A 21,588-nucleotide genomic window follows, 5' to 3' on the forward strand; every position below is an offset into this window, starting at 1 on the left:
GAGTGCAATGAAACAGGCCAATATATATTGAAAGAGAGACAGACTGACAGACACGAGCCGAGAAGGACCTGGTGAGCTAGAAACAGAGATGGAGAACAACGCAGCCTGTTGTGTGCGCAAGAAAGACGATGGAGATGGAGAGGGGGGAGGGAGGGGGGGGACTAGATAAAACAAGAGACCAGGCCTCAAAAAGAGCTGTATGAGGTCGAGGTTTGATCCAAAAGTCATAAGACTCATTGAACACGAGGCAGCAACGGTGAGAAAAAGCAGTACATGAAGCGGAGTGGGATCGGTGGCAGAGTTGCTACTATTAATACGTCCTGTCATTATTATTATCATCTAATCCAGGGAGATGTTCTTTCCCCCCCGCTGCTCATTGCTAAACAACTGTTGTGTTGCGGTGCATTGTGCATTCCCCTCTGTGCCAGCCAAAATCTCAATTCAGTTTTTTTTTTCTTTTTTGCATATTAGATCAACAGAAGGACATTGTGTTTTTGTGGGATGTTGGGGGGGATGCTGGGTGGGGGTGACAACAGGGGAGAGCGGGATACAGAGGAAGAATGAGTTTGTGTCTTGGCAGTCAGCGTGGTTATGTAATCTGGCCAGTAGGGCAGTTTTGTGTTGGGCCTTGAATGTGCATGCGCATGCACACACTCATACTCTCTCGTACACATTTAACGCGCAAGCAAGCACACGTGCAAAAACACACACGCCCGTGCATTTCCTCGCTCTCCCACATACACATTCATCAGCATCACACTCACACAAGTGTGCCGCAGATGCACACCAAAGGGAAGGCAGCCAAGTCGTGGATTTTAAAGGGCAGTTCTTTTTGGCGGTGGTGAATCTCCAGTGTGGTAACCACCGCGTAATAGCCCTGTAAATGGTGGCCATTGTTGTTGGGGCTGTGACAGACCCGGGCCATAAAACACTGCACAGTAGATAGCGCTAACCAGCTATAGCTGTCAGAAAACGGGAGAGAGGTGACAGGAAAGCGAGAGCATGGTGACGGTTTGTGAAGGGTAAGAAGAGGTGAGTAAGAGAGAGGAATAAGTAATGTTATGAGTGGACAAGAGGAGAGCGATCAGAGAGATGCAATGCAGCGGGAGAGGAAAGAAGAGGGGATGGAGTAAGAGAGGGATGAGGTGATTGAAATGCCTACGCCGAAGGGCCGGAGAGACATAAAGATGGGAAGGTCAAAACGAGAGATGCTGGAGCGGGGAGGGGAGGCGGTAAAAGGGAAAGGTGGTGAGAGGAAGAAGAAAACATAATTCAATGCAGAGGATGGAGGCAGTGTGACTGGGGAGCAAAGTCAGAGTGTTAAAAACAGGATGTGATATATTTAAATATGTGAAAGTAAATGTTTCTAATGAGAGGTCAAGAGTGAATAAAGACCGTGTTATGCTGGTTTTGCTGATTAGCAGTGCAGTGCTCACAGTACACCATTGGGTGATGGAGAGAGGGTCGAAGTTCCTGCCGGAGAGCGAGAGAGAGAGAGAGAGAGAGACTACCTAGGAAGCACAGGCAGAGAGAGAAACAAAGAGGGATAGAAAGTGGAGAGAGGGCTGAGCTAAACAACTGGCAATTAAAAGAAGCAAAAGTAGTGAAGAAGTTGAAAGATGGAGATATTCAGTTTCCCGCTCCAATCATTTGTTTTGTGCTCTTGTCCATTCACTCCTCTCATTTTTTTTTTGTCTTTCCCTTGCTCCCTCGCTTCCGCTCTCCTGACACACTGTAAAAACAGAGCGATTACGCTGCAGACTTGAGCTGCAGAACAAATCACATTTAGCAAAGGAGAGAGTGGAGATGGAACCAGCAAAGAGGCAGGAAAAGATTCCCACTGAGTCAGAAAAAGAGAAAGAGAGACAGAGAGAGATTGCAAGGGGGATGAAAGCCTATTGCAGCTTGGAAGGAAACTATTGAAGACGATGGGGGGGGGGGAGGGAGGACAACATGAAGAAGGGGACAGGAGTGAGACAGCAGCTAACGGGAGACAGATAGAAAAGAGTAGCAACAATTCTCCTGAGGCCCATGGGAGACAGAGGATCTTTAGGACAGCGCTGATGAGGATAGTATGCAATAATAGATAAGGGAGAAGAGAAGGAGGAAGAAGACAGGAAGAAAGCAAAAGGGACTGATGAAGGGAAGATGAATCAAGGATTAGATCAGGCAGAGGGGAGGAGAGGGATTGAGATACTGTGGGAAGAGAGAGAGGAAGATGGTGAGAAATTAGACACAAACGCAGTGGGGGGGGGGATTATGAGTTGTGGAAGCAGGGGTGGGGGGGTTTGCTCAAAATAGGGGAAGAAAAGGAGGACAGGAGAAAGCGACGAAGGTAAAGAGAAAGACGAGAAAAAGATTTGTTCAGGATTTTTATTTATAGAGGGAGCTTTTTTCTTGCACTGGCTTTGATTGGTAGAGTTCCGGCTCCCTCAGATAGATGGAGTGATAATTTTAGACTGGTAAGAGAAAGGGGGGAGAGGGAATGGGGGAGAGTTGTGTGTCTGCAGACGGAGGTATGGAGGAGAAGAAGCTCAAAGTCAGCTATTTTATAGATTTGGTACACTCTGTGATTAACCTGGAGCGAGTGAACATACACACACACACTCACACACACGCGCATACAAACATTGCAAACTCCATTTGCATACATACTGTGGAAACCGGCTCGCCTCGTAGACTCGGGGGATAACTGAAAAAAATGTACATCCAGATGGGAAGAGATGGAGAAGTTGCCAATGGACGACCCCATAAGACAGGAAACTATGAGCTGCTGTCATTGTTTTAATTAAAACAGGAATAGCATACAGGGTCGAGCTTTGTATTCTCCTGCATCGATTCCCTTGTAAATACGTGGCCAGCATACAAAGAAAACACAAGCTCTTGGTCCGCTCCCAATTGGAAGATAACGAGAGAAAATGAATAGGGAGACAGTGACTGCACTACTTCAAGGATACATGGGGCCTTGTTTGGGGCAAACGGAGACGGCTCATCTCTTATGTGGCTTGTCTTTTTGCTCCACCTCTTCCTCCCCTCACTCTCCGAGACGTGGGGGGGGGGGGAGAGAAATAAGGGCAGAGTGAAACCGAGGGAGAGAGACGCAGCAAGGCGGTAATTCAGCCCGCTAACCCTGCACCAGTGAGGCAGTTTCTAGAATTTACCGTGACCAAGGGTGAGCCAGCAGTCCACCTGGCTGCCTCCCAAATCCCCCTCTTTTAACTCTCCACACCTCCCTTCATCCCCTCCCTCTGTCCCTCTTTCCCTCTGCCTCCCTCGGCTTATAACTCAACCCCATTGCGGGGCCATTAGGAAGGGCCCCTGAACAGCCTTGTCTTATGAATTTGCACGCCTGTTATTTATTTATTTGTTTATGTATTTTTGAAATGATAGCCCTTCTTGGATCTGTATTGCTGTAGTAAATAAAGGCTCCTTTTTCCCCCCCAGTGACAGCGGGGGTATAGGCATTTGGAATGATGAGGAGCACCAATTCACTGCTAAGAAATACTGCCCCCGCTTGGTTGGAGAGAGAAGTGATTGTTGTTGTTCCCCCTCCTGTTTTATTTATCCGTTCATCATAGCAGTCGGTGCACTACCACGATATCGATTGCGCTCAGCATTCTCTCTTAATATGATTCGGGGCGTGTGCAGTATTTTATTATGGGCATGATTTTAATGGGGGCCAGATTAATACCTCTGTCACAGAGGTTGATTCCCTCCCCCTCCTTCTTATTCCCTCCCTGTACTATACTTGTGTTGGTGATCAGAAGCACAGGCTCATGGCCTTGATGCAAATGGCGGCCTATAAAACCTACAGTCAAACTAAAGTGCTGTACCCAGCTGTGTTATGAGCGGGAGTGGAAGAATATGCATCATATCTCTTGTATATTTCGTCCAGCCCCCGCCAGCTGCATTATTATGCGCAAACCATCACTTCCTAACTCACTCCCCGATACCCCCCTCCTGTCTCTCCATGCCTCTTATCCCTTCGCCCAGAATGATCATCCACCAGCAGCCAGCAGGTGTTTCTGGGTGGCATCTCTCAGCAGGAGACAGCGGATGCCAGCCATGCCGCTCGCAACAGCGGTTTACACATTTATTTTTATTCTACTTTTCTTCGCACTCTACTGCTACGCCACTGCAGCTAAGGGGTGACAGCTGTCAGGAGAAGTGGGTGTACAAATGGACGGGCAAATTCGGGGTTTTTTTTCTGGCCTTCTCTCCCAGAACCAAATGTTTGATCGCTTTCTTTGTCGGGAGTCGCTCTCCCACTCGAAGCCCTCTCTTCTCTGTTGGTTCTGACGGGTCACTCCTCGCACACAGACGCTGCTCGGGCTTGTTTGGGATGCACAGCAGGACTATCACGACCAACACTTAAAACAATGGCGACCTGGCCCGGTTGCCATGGTGATGATTAATAACATCCATTAGAAAAATAATTGGGATGGCGGTGGCAGGCTCTGATGGCCATCGATATGAATCACAATATTGATGCAGAGAATGGGAGCAATAATGACCACAATTAGTGGTAATTGTCAAGATTTTTTCTGTTCCACAGAGTATGAGAGGCCCCTTTGTCTTCATCCCCTCTTTCCGTCTTCAGTTCAATATCCACTGTGTCTCTCCGTTACCCCTCATGTGATGAATATGTAGGCTTTGACTATTTCATTAAAAGAGATTAAAATCAAGGGGAGAATTAAATTTGGATGAAGTTGGCGGGATCAGATGATGTCAAAGCAGCTTAATTGCAATATGCCAGCCCTTGCACATGCACAACCAATGCACATGCCCACCTATTGTGCATGTGTGCGTAGACACACGCGCACACACACACACACACACACAGACTGAAACTCAGCACACACTCGGTTGCAGATATAGACATCCATTTTCGCCCAAAGCAGTCAAGTCAGCAACTCCTGCTATGGCAGCCACCATCTGTTTGTCTCACTTCCTGCCTCCTGAAGGTGCTTTACAGAGCTCAGAGACACTGCTAGACCCGGCAGTGAAATGTATATGGTCCCGTCGTCTTTATCGGCACTTATTATTGCCTGCTTCATCATCACGCTTCAATATCGGCGTCGATCTCTCTCTAAATTCTCCCCGTGGGCCAAGATTTGTTTTTCGGGGAGAGAGGGAATGCAAATTGGTAAATACTAGTTTGAAGAGCCCGGCAAGCTGGTGCTCTCTTCAAGGCAATCACGTTCCACTGCTGGCTGGAGCCTGATGGCTAATTTTGCGTGAATCGTAGCTCGACGTATGAACGGCGTAGCTCGGTGTCCATCGCGCTCAGCAGGAGGTGTGACTCAGCCGAGCCGTGTCAACAGTCTGACCCACAAACACGGAGGGCGCGAAGATTGGCCCTTTAAGGGCCCAACAGGTGTGTTTGAAAGAGTGTCCAAACGTTCCTGTGAGTGTCTGTGCATCTTGAATGTGTACTTGCTGGAGTGTGTGCATGAACACATGAATGTTCATACAGGTGTGTATGAGCGTATTCATTGCCAAAAATGGTGAGTGATTCCCCCCCCCCCCCCCGCCAAGCACTTTCCAAGTACCTGTCATAAGAACCATTACGTTGGAATAATGGCGTGTAATCAATTGGTTTAGCTTGCACCTGGATGAGAAATGGCATTGAGAGTGTGTGAAGTGCCTTCGAGATGTCAAAATGGTCTCGCTGCTCTGCACTTTTCCCACTGAGGCGATCCAAGATTCATGTGATACGGCCGCATGTTAAACTATTAATGTACACACAGGTGGTGGCAGGGCCGCAGTCCAGCCTGTGGTCTGTTTGTGTGAGTGTGTCCATTCGTGTGTGTGTGTGTGTGTGTGCTGGTGCGTGTCTAAATTCAAGACCGACAGCCACTTAGGGATTTAATAAGGCATTACGTATTCAAATGTGTGTGTTGATGCATTCTAATCGGATACCCAGAGGCCTTTATTGTATGTGAATGTTTGTGCATGTAAAAGGATGAATAGCAGTAATTACAATCACAAGAATACATTGTTTATAAGGACCCACTTTTACTTGTTGAGTCCTTCAGTGTCTTTTCTCTTGCTCTCAATCTCTTTATCTCACTCTGTCCCCTCCTCCCCTTTCCTCCCCCCTCTCCGGTTCTCCCTTGTTGTGTCCATATGATGAATAGCGGGTGAATGAAGGATGCTTTAAGTACCTTACTTTGAAAGGTTCCATCTCAAGTGCAGTGCAAATGAACATCTTCACCACATCTGTTCCTCCTTTTTGTTCCCTCTCCTCTTCTCTCCCTTTTTTTCCCCTCCCTCTCCATCGCCCACTTTCTGTATCGCTACATTAACGTCGTTTGTGTCCCTCAGCTCGTTGTCAGGCGGTGCAGGCGGAGAATGTGACCGTCTTGGAGGGAGGTACAGCCGAAATCTCCTGCCGCCTGCAGAACTACGATGGATCAATCGTGGTTATCCAGAATCCCCGCCGGCAGACCCTCTTCTTCAACGGCACGCGAGGTGTGTGCGCACATTTGTCCCTGCACACAAACTTAATCTGTCTGTGTCGACGCATTTTCCCTCAGTTCCATTTCGAAGCCAGCTTTTTAAACACATTAGCAATGACTCACCAACACTTGCACTTTACATTTTTCTTATTGCAAATGTCCTCGCTTTGCCTTTGACGCGATTACACATTAAAAAGTCAGATAACCCCGGAGTTAATTTCGATGATGCTTTACCTCTCTGCCCCAACAGTGTGACTGCTTTAAGTGTTTTAAAAGCATAGTTCAAAGCTCTCTCCATAATCCACTTTTAACCCGTGTGATGAGATCAGAACTTATTACAGCTCCTAATTAGAGCATGGCCTTGCTAATCGCATGTTTTTTAAAGCCGTGTTATGGTAAATTACCATCATAACCAATATAGTAATGAAGGCATATCTCACTGTGGGCAAACACTACAGTACTTGTTTTTCTTATCTGATCAAGGGCAAAAGCTGCCACCTTTGCCAGATTTTCTGCTAGTGCTGCTAGGAAACATTTGAGCAAAAGAACTTAACTGGAGTACATTTTCTGCAGTTTTGTTGTGCAGCAACTGTTATTGAAGCCCTAGGTAATCTATGTGATAAACTTTTAAGACGTTAGCTCAGGCTTAAGGATATGGTGTAAAGTTGTGGTTTTTAACTGTTTAGAGTTTAGTCCAAAGGGGTTCATTTGAATATATTGGGGATCATTTCAGTCGTTGAAGCTTAAGAGACCATGGCAACCAACGGGCAACCCAACAGATGTTTTGGTTCTGGTTTTTTATTATTTATACCACATGCCAAACCAGTAGCAGCTACAGTTATACCAGTAATTGGCTGTGCAAAATGTGTGAGTGAGTTCCCCCTTCCCCAAGTCAAATTCAATGCAAAACACTGCACTGTATGGTCAATAAACGGGTACAATGCACCAGGCATAAAAACAGTAACCAGTTAACTAACAAATCAGCTACCGATTGTAAGTAAAATGAGGCTACGAACAGCACAGATCTGCACACACGTGCAGCTCCTATATTGTTCGCTAATACTGATATTCCTTCACACAGCAGCTTTTCCCAAATTATATCCCAAAAAACAGTTGAATTGGTCCAACAGTCATTAGCTGAGACAGCTCAATCGGTTATACCAAATCCTCTTGATAGAGCACCTGCTCGCCTATTATCAGAGAAGCTTGGCACTTAACACTTGTCTTTTATATCACATCCCAAGATCTGATCCTCTCAGTTCACTGGTCGGTCAGCCCACTCCTCTCTGACCCGCTGCTACAAGAACAGTTTTGATTGGTAAAGATTTTGAGAAGGATTGTTCTGCTGGTGCATTTGTGTCAGGTGCTAATTTGCCCAGCATGATTGAGACCCTCAGAGAGTGTGTTTGCTGAGCTCACTTCAATCAAGCTGGTGAACGGGGCTGAGTTCCAAAGTAGCTTATAAAATACTCGCTGAACAACTCAATACATGGAGTTTACACGTTTTTTTATTTATTTATTTATTTTCTCAATCTGCTGCTGTTACTCGCGCCATATCTTTGAACTGTGATTCAAGAACAGTTTCATTGTATTCAATTGAGTTGAACTGATGACAGCAACAGGCGGCCAAAAGGTTTTGCTCCAAATATTTCTGTTTATATTTGTCTCATGGCTTTGAGCCTGTGATAGATACAGAACTCATCAGCTGCAAGGACCATGCAAGTGCCAGTCTCACACTGCCTTAACTGCATGTTCATCATCTTTCCAGTGTAGAAAATGGCTAAATCAAGTGCTAGCAGTGTGTTGTAGCTAAACATCCTCAAGTGTAGGAGCATTGTTGAAAGATTACAGGGAGAAGTGTCAAAAAGGAGATAGGACACTGAATGATTAATATTACTACTTTGAAAACACACCCATGTATTATGATGCCATTTGCAATAGATATACCCTCAAACAAAAACAAACCTATCTTCGTCATGTTTATATTTTAATATATTTGTTTAATAAAATACAGTAATCTATAAAAAAAAAAAAAATTCTTATTCTACATAAACTATAAATACATTTCGGAAAAACTATTCAATTAAATAATTGTATAGGGTTTATAGGGTGAAATAGGGTTTCACATTAAGATAAGCTCAAACTGTCCAACAAATGCTCGAGCATACTTGAACTTCTATTTTGGGAAACTCAAACACACATATATATTTATGTATATTTGCAAACATAGGCTGTGATATTTTTATACATTCACATTTCAAATTCTTACATCCGGCGCTTGTAATTACATTGATTCAACAAGCAACACTTCCACACTCCCCTCGGCTCTGTCAACATGGGAGTCGCTGAGACTAAAATACTGAAGACAGAAGAGATGCCTTCACTGTTCACTGATACAACATTCAAATACTTTTGTTCTACACCGCGATCACAGAGTGGCCCTTAATTGGGTAGCTGACGTCGCAGCATTTGGAACACCCCCCCCCCCCCCCCCCCAATGCAATCACATCAGCACTGCTGGTAAGTTTGATTCAGTACTTAAACAGAGCCGCCTCGTATGTTCTCCCCCAAGACATTGACTTGCACTCTTCGTGAAGCCGAATCAGAGTGAAGAGGAAGACAGGTCGTCAGAGCTGAGAGAAAGAGAAAATGACAGAATCGAAAACAGAGTGGGGGTGAACGAGACGAATGTGTGGAGTGTTAAGGAAGACACGGCAACGGACAGAATGAGGAGAGAGGGAGCGCCATGCGACGGAGAAAGAGAGACCGCACTGGGAAATGATCCAAAGGTTAGGCAAGAGATGAAGCGTAGATGGCTTCCCGTAACTAATTTGGCTCCCGTAAGCACGGAAAGGCCTCATTGGGGACATTTTCTGGGAGCGTAAATTACATCTCACTCTGGCTCGCTCTGCCTCCACGTTTGCTCCATCACTCGCTGTTGGGCTCTTCCATTTCTGCCTGTTGCCCATCTGGCGCCCAGATATCAGGCCGACAAACTAAGGCCTTTTCCGTGCCGAGGCATTTCACACTAACTGCACGGATAGAAGCTCTGCAGTAAGTGCTGTGAATCAGGCTGCCCTGTTTTGCAAGTGAGCAACCAGCCAGCAAGTCTTTTATGAGATTGCGGGGACTGATAGAGCCATAATAGAGCGGTGGAACTAACCAAATGGACCCTTTCTCCTCAGTGGTCCATATCGCTCTTCCTCCCGCTATTGCCAACTCTTCTCAGCAAGCAAATGAGAAAGGACAATAAAGGTGAACTCGGTCTTGAACAGAAGTCTGACATTTAGTGCAGAGGGGGGTGGGGGGGGTGATGTACCGATCTGTGGGGAATAGCTCACTGACAATGCTCTCGCTGCCATGGAGGGCAAATTTCGGAGGTGGGGTGGAGAGATTAGTGTGGTGTACTTCCAGGAACAGTGGACTGACTCAATCGCTTCGGGCCGCTCTCTCTCAGTCCCCTGTGGATTTCTGTCTCCATCTATTTTCTTTTTTTCCCCGCTTGCCGCATTATGTAGCTTATATTTGACAATTTTCTCATTCTTTCTTCCTCCTCCACTCTCTCTGTCGCACATGCCCACGCACGCAGAGCCAATATCTACCCTGTAGTGTCTTTGTTGTGATGAATTTTTGCCGCGAGATGGCCGGTTGTTACATCAGGGAATGTGTGAGCTGTTCCCTACGTGAGCCAGCGCAAAGGAAGCGAAGAGAGGGACAGAATAAAACAGAGATGGAGAGTGACGGAGAGGTTTCACAGTCAAGTCAATACAAAGTGAGTCCCGAATGAGAATCTATGGACTTCGAGCCACTGTCACCCAGGCTGTTGTTAGCGTTATTTATTGCATTTGTTTCTCACCATTGATTTATACTCTTTTCTTGGGGAACAAAAGGAAAATTGTTGCATGTTCAACTCCTCTCAGCGCTTTCTTTTCTTTCTCCCTTGTGCATTATGGGGTTAGTGCGTATAGCTCATTGGTCTGAGGTCCAAGTTCGGCTTATGGGATTTTTACTCCTCGTTTCCAATTTATTTGTGTTCTTTGTACACTGTGTATACAATTGTAGTATTTAGCATGTCTCTCGCTGATTCAGAGGGGCAGCACTACTCAATCTAATATCTTTCCTAAAAGGATTTTTTTTGGTTGTGCACTAAGCTTTATTTGCATAGCAGTTTTTAAAAGGGTTACCAAGTGCGTCACAGCAAGTAAAACAATAATGATTAAAACCTAATAAGATCAACAATAAAAGAGCCAGACACTAATTAGAAAAGGGCTTACAGAGGAATAAAGCAAGCAGTTACAAAGAGAATGAAAGAATACGTTTTAGTTTAGGATGGCCCAATAATCAGTGCTGGGGAAAATGAACAACACTCTCCCTCAAAGCTGGAACTGTGAGAACACAGACATCTGTTATGTTGTATCAATGTACAGCCTGGAGCTGCCCTATCAAGACTGACTTCGCAAACTCTCTCTGAACTTTTTATATCAAACTGAGCTTTAGATTTAGCAGCACTATCAATTCAAGAGCAGAAAATTGTCTGCGGTTCCACTATTTCCCCCTTGTTTTGCAGTTTTTTCCGCTGCAGTGCTGTCAATGGGAGTGACATCACAATTTAGAGGGGAAAAACACTCTTGTTCTCGATAGAACTGATTGTTTGCGAACACAGAGCAAACTATTTTGAGGCTAAGGAACAACTGATTCCAAAGCTGATGTCATACCACTCAAGTAAAGCAGCCCTTGCTTCTCCTGTGCACTTGCCAATTACTGGCTGTGTAAAGGCATTTTGAATGTACTTTGTTTTTCATACATTCAACTCCAGAACAACAGCACAAGCACCCACCCACGCAACTTTGGACCTGTAGCTCAAATAACCTGCGTCCTTATCGGCAAGAGGAGCGGAAGCAATTGCAGCAACTCTCACTTTCTTGGCCCGTAAAAAGGCAACGTCAGCCTAACGACATCTACAGGCCTGGACTGACATTACCTCCCTGAAAGGTGGTGCAGGTTTGCGCTAGCCTGGCTCCAGACCCCTGAAATGCCGGCCACATGGACGATTTTTCTGGCCATTCAGAATGATCCTGTGTTTTGAGAATCTTTTTTACAACTATAGTTGAAAAAAACTATAGTTGGAAAAAGAAACCCCCCCCCCCCCCCCCAGAGAACCTGCAGCGTGCTAAATGAGATTGTGAGTGAGGTATAAACCCATTTCCTGAGGTGCTTCACATCTAAAAACAAATTCAAAATAAAGCAAGCAAAAGCCTGCCAGTAAAATGTGTTGATATATGACACTCCCTTCATCAGTCTTAGCTTGTGTGTGTGTGTGTCTGATATATATTTCAACAAAATGACAAGAACAATTCTTAATGCTCTCTGTCTGTCCCTGAAGCATTAGAAAACAATGACTCGATTACACAGGCCCAGAGTAAAGTACGTTTTGTTGCTGTTTTCCCATTGTTTCATTCTTTATAGACACATGAAAACAGCATTTAGCTTTTATTTGAATTTAGTCTCACTTCGCATACAGATTGTGATTATTTTCCACCAATGACTGATGTACTCATCTTCCCACCCGCCTCGGCTTCCTCTTCCCACTCCCCTCCTCTCCCAACAACCCCATCCCATGCTGTGTCACTTCCGCGCTCACCTCCATCGCACTTCTACTCTTTCCATTATCTTTGTCCCCCCCCCCCCAGCCCTGAAGGATGACCGTTTCCAGATGGTGCTCTTCTCGACACGGCTGGTGCGCATCACCTTGACCAACGTCAGTGTGTCGGATGAGGGCGGCTACTTCTGCCAGCTCTACACGGACGCCACGCACCACCAGGTGGCCACGCTCTCTGTTTCGGTGCCCCCGGAGACGCCCACGGTGGAGGTGGAGCAGGAGGCCGTGGAGGGCGGCAAGGTGAAGCTCACCTGTATGTCGCCGCGCAGCAAGCCGGCCGCCACCCTGCGCTGGATTCGTAACGGCCGCGAGATAGCAGGTATACCCGGACATGGCTGACAATGGACTAATGGACAGTTAGATGATTATGAGAGATACATGAGGAAACTAATGGGGGAATACGGGGCAGGTGGAGTGAAATGGGTGGATCAATTATCACAAATTGGGTGCTGAATAAAGAGGAGGATGAATGGATGGGTGATTGATGGATAAATAGAGGGGCTGCCAAAATCTCTCCTCTCCTCGTTACCATGATTTTGATCAAGTAATCTTTGCAATATTTATAGGAGACGATCGAGTTTCAAATGATCACACACACTTTTTGAGATGTGAACTCTGTTAACTTTTCTCTGAGAAAGTGTCATACGTCCACAGAGGAAGTATATCCACGTGTGTTGATCTATGCGTTGACAAGGCAGACATCAACAGGAAGTATTAGAAAGACCTTTCTGTCTCTAATGCCACCAGTCAAACTCTCTCCCTATCAAAACAGATATCTCCCTCTCTCTCTCTCTCTCTCTCTCTCTCTCTCTCTATATATATATATATATATATATATATATATATATATATCCCTCCCTAAGCTCTCTCTTGAAAATTCTATTTCAAATGTGCTTCATTCACACATATCTGACAACTCCATTTCATGAAAGTACAGATGCTACATACGCTCCAGATTTCACACTTTTCTCTTTCTTTCACACGTTCACAGAGAGTCACTTTAACTCGCCGTCATCTTACTCTCCTCACTTCTTTGCTTCTGATAAATCTATGAGCCATCCTTCAGTCTGGTGCCTTGATCGATCCTTCTTCCTAACTTTCTGCCTCCCTTCTCTCAGTTAAAGGGGCACTTCACTCAATCATACATCTGAGACCAATCTTTCCCTTGCCTTTAGTCTGTTTAACCCCCGAGAAATCACTTTTTCGCACTCCGCCGTTAAATCGGCATTTGTGTAAAAATACGTTTTGATTAGAATTCCTCAAAAAACGTGTACTGTTGACTGAGCACGAACAAGAAAAACCTTGGAGACTAATTTATGCAAAGCATCTCTGACTCAGGCTTATGGCTGTTCTTTTTTATTTATTTTATTGAATTCATCTCAGATTATAAATAAATACAGACAGTTTTGTTTAAAAGTACAAATCGCTGCCAAATGTGTTGCATTATTCATTAATTCACTCACCGCCCTCAAATAACTCACACAGACCAGATGAAATAGTGTGAGATAATCTGGTGTCAACTGTTTTCGGGACATGCATTGAGCACTGTTTTGCCGTCGTCTCTTTTACTTTCTATTTCTGTCTGACACTCAACGTCTCTTTCATCCAGTCTCTTCCCTTTTTCTCTGTCAGAACACGGCTGTCAGCGTCATTCTGCCTCTGACCTCTCTGTCCTTCCCTTCTGCTCCTTCCCTTTCTCTTCATCTAATCGCCCTTTCTTTTTTCCCCTTTAAATTTGACTGGTGACAAAGACTTGACGCTCCTCAGCTTGGTTATCGTTCGCAAAGGGCTTTAATAGTCAAAGAGACAGAGAGGGGTCACACTCTCTTCCTTCTCGCCTCATCTTTTTTAACTATCGCTCCTCTCCTCTCGTCCAGTTTCCTCCCCTCTCTTACTCTTCTCATCTTCCCTGTTCATCTCCTGTTTCCTCTCTTCTTGTCTTATTCCCTTCCTGTTTCCTCTCCTCCACTCTTTGCATCACCTGTTTCTTCCCTCCTGCTCTCCTTGTATTTCCTCTTTTTTCCTCACTTCTCCTTTCATTTCCTCTCCTCTGGATTTCTCCCTTCCCCCGTTTCCTCTCTTCTCCTGCTCTCATCTCTTCTACCTTCCTCCTGTTTCCTCATGTCATCCCATTTCACCCTCCCTCCACACCCCTCCCCTCTCTTTTGGCCGTGAGTTAAATGAACTGTGACACTAGAGGTTAGAGGCAGATCCCAACAGATATGGGGAAAGCACTCTTTAATTAAGACACTATCTTCCCACCGCTGCCTCATTCCTGCTCATCTGCACCCACCGCCGTCCTCTCTCACGCTTCGATTGGGCCTGCTCTCATTTACTCGCCGGCAATAATTGAAAACTCAGCGCGATATAAGTAATGTTGTTGTGTTTTGCCTCAACAAGCACAAACTCCCAATACGTGACCATGTCACCCCCGCTGTTCATCCTCCCTCCTTCTGTCTCCCCTCCGCCTCTATTCTCGCATATTTCCTCCACGCTGCATCTGGCTTGACACTCTTATCGTCCTCTTTCATGTCTGGACTTGTCTCGCCGCAGCCGTCCTCGCCCCCATCCCATATCAATCATGCCCGTTTTGCTGCCCTCTCTCTCTCTCTCTCTCTCTCTCTCTCCTTTGCCTTTCTTCTCTCACCCTGGTCCTTTGACGCCCCCCTCTCGCCGTGTCTGGCTCAGTTAAAATCTCAATTCGGTTATGCATATCCTCTCTTTTTATCCCCCGCTCTCCCACATCTCTGTCTCACTTTCTTTCACTCAAGCTCACACACAAATTATTCAGTTGATTTGCCATCTGCAAACAAACAGTTCCGCCGCTCATAATTGCCACGAAATATCGATGAAATTGCTTTCTCTTTTACTCTCTTATTCTGTCCTCCACCGCTCATCTTCCTCTCTGCAGGTACCTGGTGCTGCTGAACAAAAGCTCATTCATCAGTCACCAACTTCTTCTTCCTTTCATTCCGCTCACTTCTTCTATCCGCATCTGTGCTCTCCTCTAAATGTCTCTTCTTTTCCCTCCCTGCATGACTCTCTCCCTCTCCCACCATACATGTGATGTCTCAGCAGGGGGAAAGGAAGAACGGGCCACCCCACCAGTCTTCTTTCCCTCCATCATCTCATCCCGTCTTCTTTTCCTCTCCAGGTGTGGAATCTCAGGTGGTCAGCGCGAAGACCTTCAGCGTGTCCAACACCATCCAGCTCCCGGTAGAGAGGAAAGACAACGGGGCGGCGCTGAGCTGCGAGGCGTTCCACCCAGCACTTGGCGGGCAGAAGAGGATTCGACATTACCGCCTGGATGTGAATTGTAAGTCTCTCCTTCAGGCGAAGTGTGTTTGTGTGTGTGCACCTCACATCAAAGCGCTCTCTATCCATCTTGGAAACAACTTAAACAACATAATGTTCATTGCCAAATCTTTATTTTTTACTTAAATGCCAGCAATGATTTTTTTTCAGGGTAGCAGCCTCATTTTTTCAAATGCTGGATGTCTAATTTTAGAATGAAGCTCATTTGTACACAGTCCAGGATTTTTACAGGGGTATTCAAAGATGCCCTGTATGAGACCTGCTCTCGTTAAAACATAATACCTACAAAACTCGTCATGCAGAGAGCTGAGAGTATCAGGCCTGCGGCCAGACTGGGGTCCTGGCTTGTGGTTTTAGCAGCTCACCAACATCAGCTTAGAAAGCCGGGTCACATTGCTGCTGTGCTGTGAAATCTCCTTTTGAGGCAGGCAAAAGCAAACAGTGAAAACACTGACGTTTAAATTTATTATTGGCTGAAGTCTAATATTCACTCAGGGCAACCAGTTAAGATTTTTTTATTTTTAGCTGAATTCATAATATTTTCTCAAATTTAAGAGGGATTAATCTTGAAAATGTCAGACAGCTCTAATCCATATCCTTGGAAAAGTCTGATGAAATTCATTGTTGGATATATTAATATGAAATGTTAATCCATTGTGTTTGCTTCTATCCCATCAAACATGTCAAGTTTAATTATATTACTTAAGTTTTGACCCTTCTTTCTTTTTTTGTTTGTTGTGAGGACAAACAAAACTTTCTTACAATTCCGTAATGATTCATATTTAATGATGATATTCATTGTTATTGTGTTGTCTGCGAATCCTTTTTTGAAGTTCAGAATCGAAATTAACACATCAATTGAGAGGCACCAGATTTAGTCGTTGATACATCAATGCAATTTGTTTTCAATGAAAGTTGATGCTAAAAGTACGCATGATCATTTTCTCCACCAATGTTACTGATGCTAGTCGACAAATAGTCAAGAAATCCATTTGTTCTCTCCTCATATTAGTTTTCCTGCCAGTATAATGGGATTCTTATCCCATACTACATCAACAATTTTGGATAGTCAAACATCCCACGGCATCTATAAATATTTACCGTTGGTGATATTCTTCATATGTAGCGAGTAGGCTACTTCTGCATCAGTCTTTGAGGACAAATCAATTTGCCACATGTAGCCTTTACTAATGTTTGTTGATAGTTCACAATGATTAATATTCAACGGTTTTGTCAATCAGTAAGCTGGTGGTTCCTCCAGCCAGAGAACTGTTAATAATGACCGACTGTCAGCGGGGATTTGGCTTCCCATCACTCTGAAGCTAGTGCAGTACAGCATCTGCCGGAGCGGTGGGCTGCTTATGATAACAGGTGTCTCAACTGTATTGTCGGCTGGTTGCCTTGGAAACAGACGTCAAAGACCCTTCCTCCTGACACTTTTTTACTTTCCACTTGTCGTCCCCCCCCCCTTCCCTCGCTGTCTCTGTCTCATTCCTGATTTTCTTTTCTGTTCTCCCCGACTGTCACTCCATTTTGATCCCTCCCGATCCATTTTGTTTTCTACTGTGCCGTTCTTGCTTTATCTCTCACATGCACACTCATTTATCTCTTTCTTTCTCCCCACAGTTGCACCAACAGTCAGAATTGTTCCTCCCTCTGGCATTTTGCGAGAGGGCGACTCGCTCAGCCTCACCTGCTCAGTCTCTGGGAACCCTCTGTAAGTGTGTGTGTGTGTGTGTGTGTGTGCTAAATTGTTTTGTGTTGCTGTGATAAGATGGTGGTACCAACCACATGGACACCTGCAGACAAAAACAAGTTCATCCTGCACAGCACATGTGCTATCATTGGTATTGCTGTTGGCAGTAAAGGAGACCTCACGTCACTGGACTCTAAGTCACTGCTGTCCTCTAATTAGAATGACGGCCTGTTTTGCTCAATGTGTTCAAGCTGTTCTCTTTGCAGCTCTTCCTATGAAAAGCAATGCACGGTAATTCATATGTGTCCCACAACACCAATTTGTTTGTAATCCATGTCATATTGAACCAGGAGGTATAAAGCACTAACAACTTCACTTATGGAGGAGGTTGGGGATGGATGGGTTCAAAAACATGCATATAATAACTTTATTTATATTGCACCTTTAAAAACAGTTTACAAAGTGCTTTGACGGACAAACCTAAACACCAGACTTTTACCCAGGAGACCACGGTGTGAAACCAGAAGTCTACATGGATTTATTTGTCACGTAACTTCCATACATATGCAACTTATGTAGTTATTTCAAGCCAAACGTTGACTTATTTGTCACATAACTTTGGTACTTAACGAACATCCCGTGCATCCCCTAAAACCCTAATCTCGGGGTATCAGGAGGTATGATGGCTTTTTGTAGTTTGAAAAAAAAACACTGAATCAGATGCATTCAGTTTCACCTTCAACAATAAATGGAAAGGGCACATTTACAAGCTGGCACACAACGCTGCTTGAGAAGCTTCTTTTTTTTTTTTTTTGGTATGTCATAGCAGTGTGTTATTGCGTTTTCTCTGAATTCCTGACAAAAATAATCAGAAAGTATAAAAGGTTTGTCTCAACAAAGCGTTTGTGCGTGAAAAGCTGTGACGAGTCCTGACAAATAAGAATAAATTAAGAATACACAGAAAGCGTTTGATTGACGGCAACATGCAGGAGGTTGCCAAGTTCAACGTCAATCCTCACAAACACTACATTTTTACAAAATGATAATGTGGGACAGCAAGTATTCACGTTAAAACTGTTTTGGGGAAATTGTTTTGAGCTGCTATGAGAATGACATTTAGGTTGTACCATTACCAAACAGCTGGTAACTGCATTGATTCATTTGCTTGTATCCTCCACCATTGGTATGGTACACAGCCTTCATGGGCTTACAGGACACTTGACAACAACAACAACAACCACGATGGCCACATGACCAGTCATAACATGCAGCTCCACAAATTGAAGGAAAGAAAGAAACTGAGAAAATGTCAGAATATACAATTTCCATGCCATAAAGCTGTTATTATGATGGATACAGTGTTCTCTGTCTTAGTTTAGTTTGCAAGTAGCAGCTACATGGACAGATGCTAGTCTACAGGGCTCTACTTTCATTCTGGGTTCAACTTTTTACTTGCTTTGGTTCAGGTCACATTTAAACCAGAGCACCTTTTCTAAGTATAAGTGTAGAATAAGCTTAAACCTAAACGTCAGAGCAGAAGGTCCTACTGTGAGTCCTGCTCTGTGTTTATAACTGTCTGCTGGTAATGTTTCTTTGTATTTTCTCAGAGTAATTTTCAAAAACAATGAAAATAATACCAATGATGATGTTCTTTACATTATAATTGCAGCGGGGCAGTTTGGAAGATTTAGAACCGAGTCTCAACGCATAGTTCAACACAGATACAGCAATCATCCGTTTGATTTATGGGCCACAGAGATGAATCAGAAAGATGATCTGTGAACATCATACAGACGGCTTTATTACATATACTGTTTTTACAAGTAATTACTTTACACCTTACACAAAATGTTGTTGCTATGGCGGAAACATCCTTGAGTCACCTCCGGCTGCTCCAGTGGAGCTTTTCACTGGCTGCAGCATGAAACAGTGTTTTCTCCTGGACCAACTGTATGAGAGTAAAGCAGGCCATCACTGTAAGGAGAACATCTGCACTTTATTAGCCTTTCACCACAGTTCCAAAAAAAAAAAGACAAATGAGTGAGAGCTTCTCCCGCTAAGTAGCTTAAAATAGCCAGCTGCAAACAAGAGATCTTACCCCTTCTCTCTTTATTATGTGTTGTTGCAATGAACACTAAGTTGACCTCTCTCTGTATAATTACTGTCCCACATAATTCCACGGGCCTTCCTTGGAAACTTCAAGTAATTACCAAGTACTGCTAATCTCCACCAACTTCAATGTGTTCCCTATAATTACTGCATGATATCTTGGTGCTTTCTAGGCACCATCCTTAGCTACTTCGTATCATCTCCTTTCAAGGAAATGATTAGGAAATAGACTATCAAAAATGAAGTACGGCCACATGCTGTGCTCCACAAATGATGAAGGCACACTTTGGGCCATTCAATTCCAAATGCATCGTCCATTGAACTGTAATTGAAGTCAAACCAAGGGTGTTTAACTTATCACATGTACATTTACAGCAGGCATGGGCAAACTACGGCCCGCGGGCCGGATCCGTCATTTTATGTGGTACTGTTCCAATTCAAAGTTCACATCGAGCCAAGCACGGTCCTAATGCCCGGATGTGGCTCGCTCCGCCCATTTTACCGGGGATGCATCGGAGGTGACTTGTCTGTACTTGGGACAGCCAAATATCCCAGAATGCATTTTTCACCAGCAACAGGAAACAATGGCGGAGGAGAAATCACACAACTGGAAGTTGAAACTTTCGAAATACTAATGTTGTTAAGTCACAGAAAGTAATTTTAGGATGTTTTGAGGCGAGAAGTTAGTTGTTTAAGCTCCAATTCTGTGGTCGGTTTGTCAAGATTCAGCCGTTTTAAAAAATCTGCTCTGACAATTTCGGAGATGTGATGTGTTGCTAGCAGGATCTGATCCACATATATATATATATATATATATATATATATATATATATATATATATATATATATATATATATATATATATATATATATGTGGATCAGATCCTGCTAGCAACACATCACATCTCCGAAATTGTATATATATATATATATATATATATATATATATATATATATATATATATATATATATATATATATATATATATATAATTTTTGATTTTAAATGAAAACGAAAACAGCAGGGTTGATATTTAGTTTGATTGTAAAAATACTTTACAGAAAAAAACGGATTAAACTCATGAGACCAGCTGAGGTGGTGATGTCATCAAGTAAGCTGCTGTTCCAATTGTCTGTAGGGCTGCAACGAATCGATAAAATCGATTATTAAAAGAGTTGGCAACGAATTTCATTCTCGATTCGTTGTGTCGCGCGATTATTACGCCACTCAATAAGTCGCGGAGATGTTTGAGTGTAAAAAAAAGTTGAGTTGAGCCATTCGCGCCGCCGGTCTCGCCGGGGGCTATTTGTGTTCATTCGCACTGGACGCGCCGGAGAGGGGGCGTGGCTTATCGCCCTGAAAGCCGTTCAACTGTCCGCCATTAACCATGGAAAAAATAACCTCTATTTCTGCTTAGTACATGTAGTGGAAGTCACAGATATCCCGGGAAACTAAACTAAATATGTTAGGAGTAGTTACATTTACACCGTCTTACATTTACAACCGGCCCTTTGAGGGCGACCGTGATGCTGATGTGGCCCCAGAGTGAAAATGAGTTTGAGACCCCTGATTTATGCAACAACAAAAATACCGTGTAAGATCCCAGTTGACTGATGAACACCTCAGATCTGTTCTGAGAATTGCCACAACCAAACTGACACCAAATGTTGACGCACTGGTCAAAAAAGGGTGACCAACAGCACTGAAATTAAATGCAAGTTACTTTTTAGGTCATGTCTTTTACTTGGAATTTATATTAGTTCTGAGAATTGCCACAACCAAAACTGACACCAAACATTGACGCACTGGTTAAAAAGGGTGACCAACAACACTGTTCCCACTGACATTAAATTGTCAATATCTATATATATATATATATGTATATGTATATATATATATGGATAAACAACTGCTGTTCAAAGGTTTGGAGACCCCACACTGGAGTCAATTCCTTCTATAATGACTTCTTTAAAAAATAGAAAAAAGAATAATTCAGAAACCAAATTTGAATTAATTTTGTCCCAGAATGCAGAAGAATTAATTGATAAAAGCTTATGTTTACTCCACGTCCTCAGTTACATGCTAGGGGAGAATACTGCTGGAACCATTTTTCCCCAAAATACACATTGATTTAGATTTTCTTTTCCAGTCCAGAAAAGCACAAGTGACCCATTATTACCGTAAACAACAGTGCTTGCATTTGGGCTCTAAATATTTTGGGCAGCTGTTTTTATTTGGGTCCCCTGCAGACTACTCAGTGGTTAGATTGAATAGGTTTAAGCTGTGATTTGTCAGTCATCATAGTATATTCAGCTGATATTCTGTGATCCAATTTGAATTGTCACAT

General features: G+C 43.9%; 1 protein-coding gene across 5 annotated transcripts in view; it reads left to right on the forward strand.

The window, feature by feature from the left end:
- Positions 1 to 21,588, forward strand: part of cadm4 (cell adhesion molecule 4) — a 145,238-nt gene that overhangs the window by 103,895 nt on the left and 19,755 nt on the right. For all 5 annotated transcript variants that reach the window (XM_079275582.1, XM_079275581.1, XM_079275584.1 and 2 more), the window contains exons 2-5: positions 6,328 to 6,474; positions 12,152 to 12,439; positions 15,275 to 15,436; positions 17,062 to 17,152. In XM_079275582.1, coding sequence (XP_079131708.1) covers positions 6,328 to 6,474; positions 12,152 to 12,439; positions 15,275 to 15,436; positions 17,062 to 17,152 — 688 coding nt within the window. The remainder of the gene's footprint in view (positions 1 to 6,327; positions 6,475 to 12,151; positions 12,440 to 15,274; positions 15,437 to 17,061; positions 17,153 to 21,588) is intronic.

Source organism: Melanostigma gelatinosum, assembly GCF_949748355.1.
Source record: "Melanostigma gelatinosum genome assembly, chromosome: 9".
In the NCBI taxonomy this organism is placed as follows: Eukaryota; Metazoa; Chordata; class Actinopteri; order Perciformes; family Zoarcidae; genus Melanostigma; species Melanostigma gelatinosum.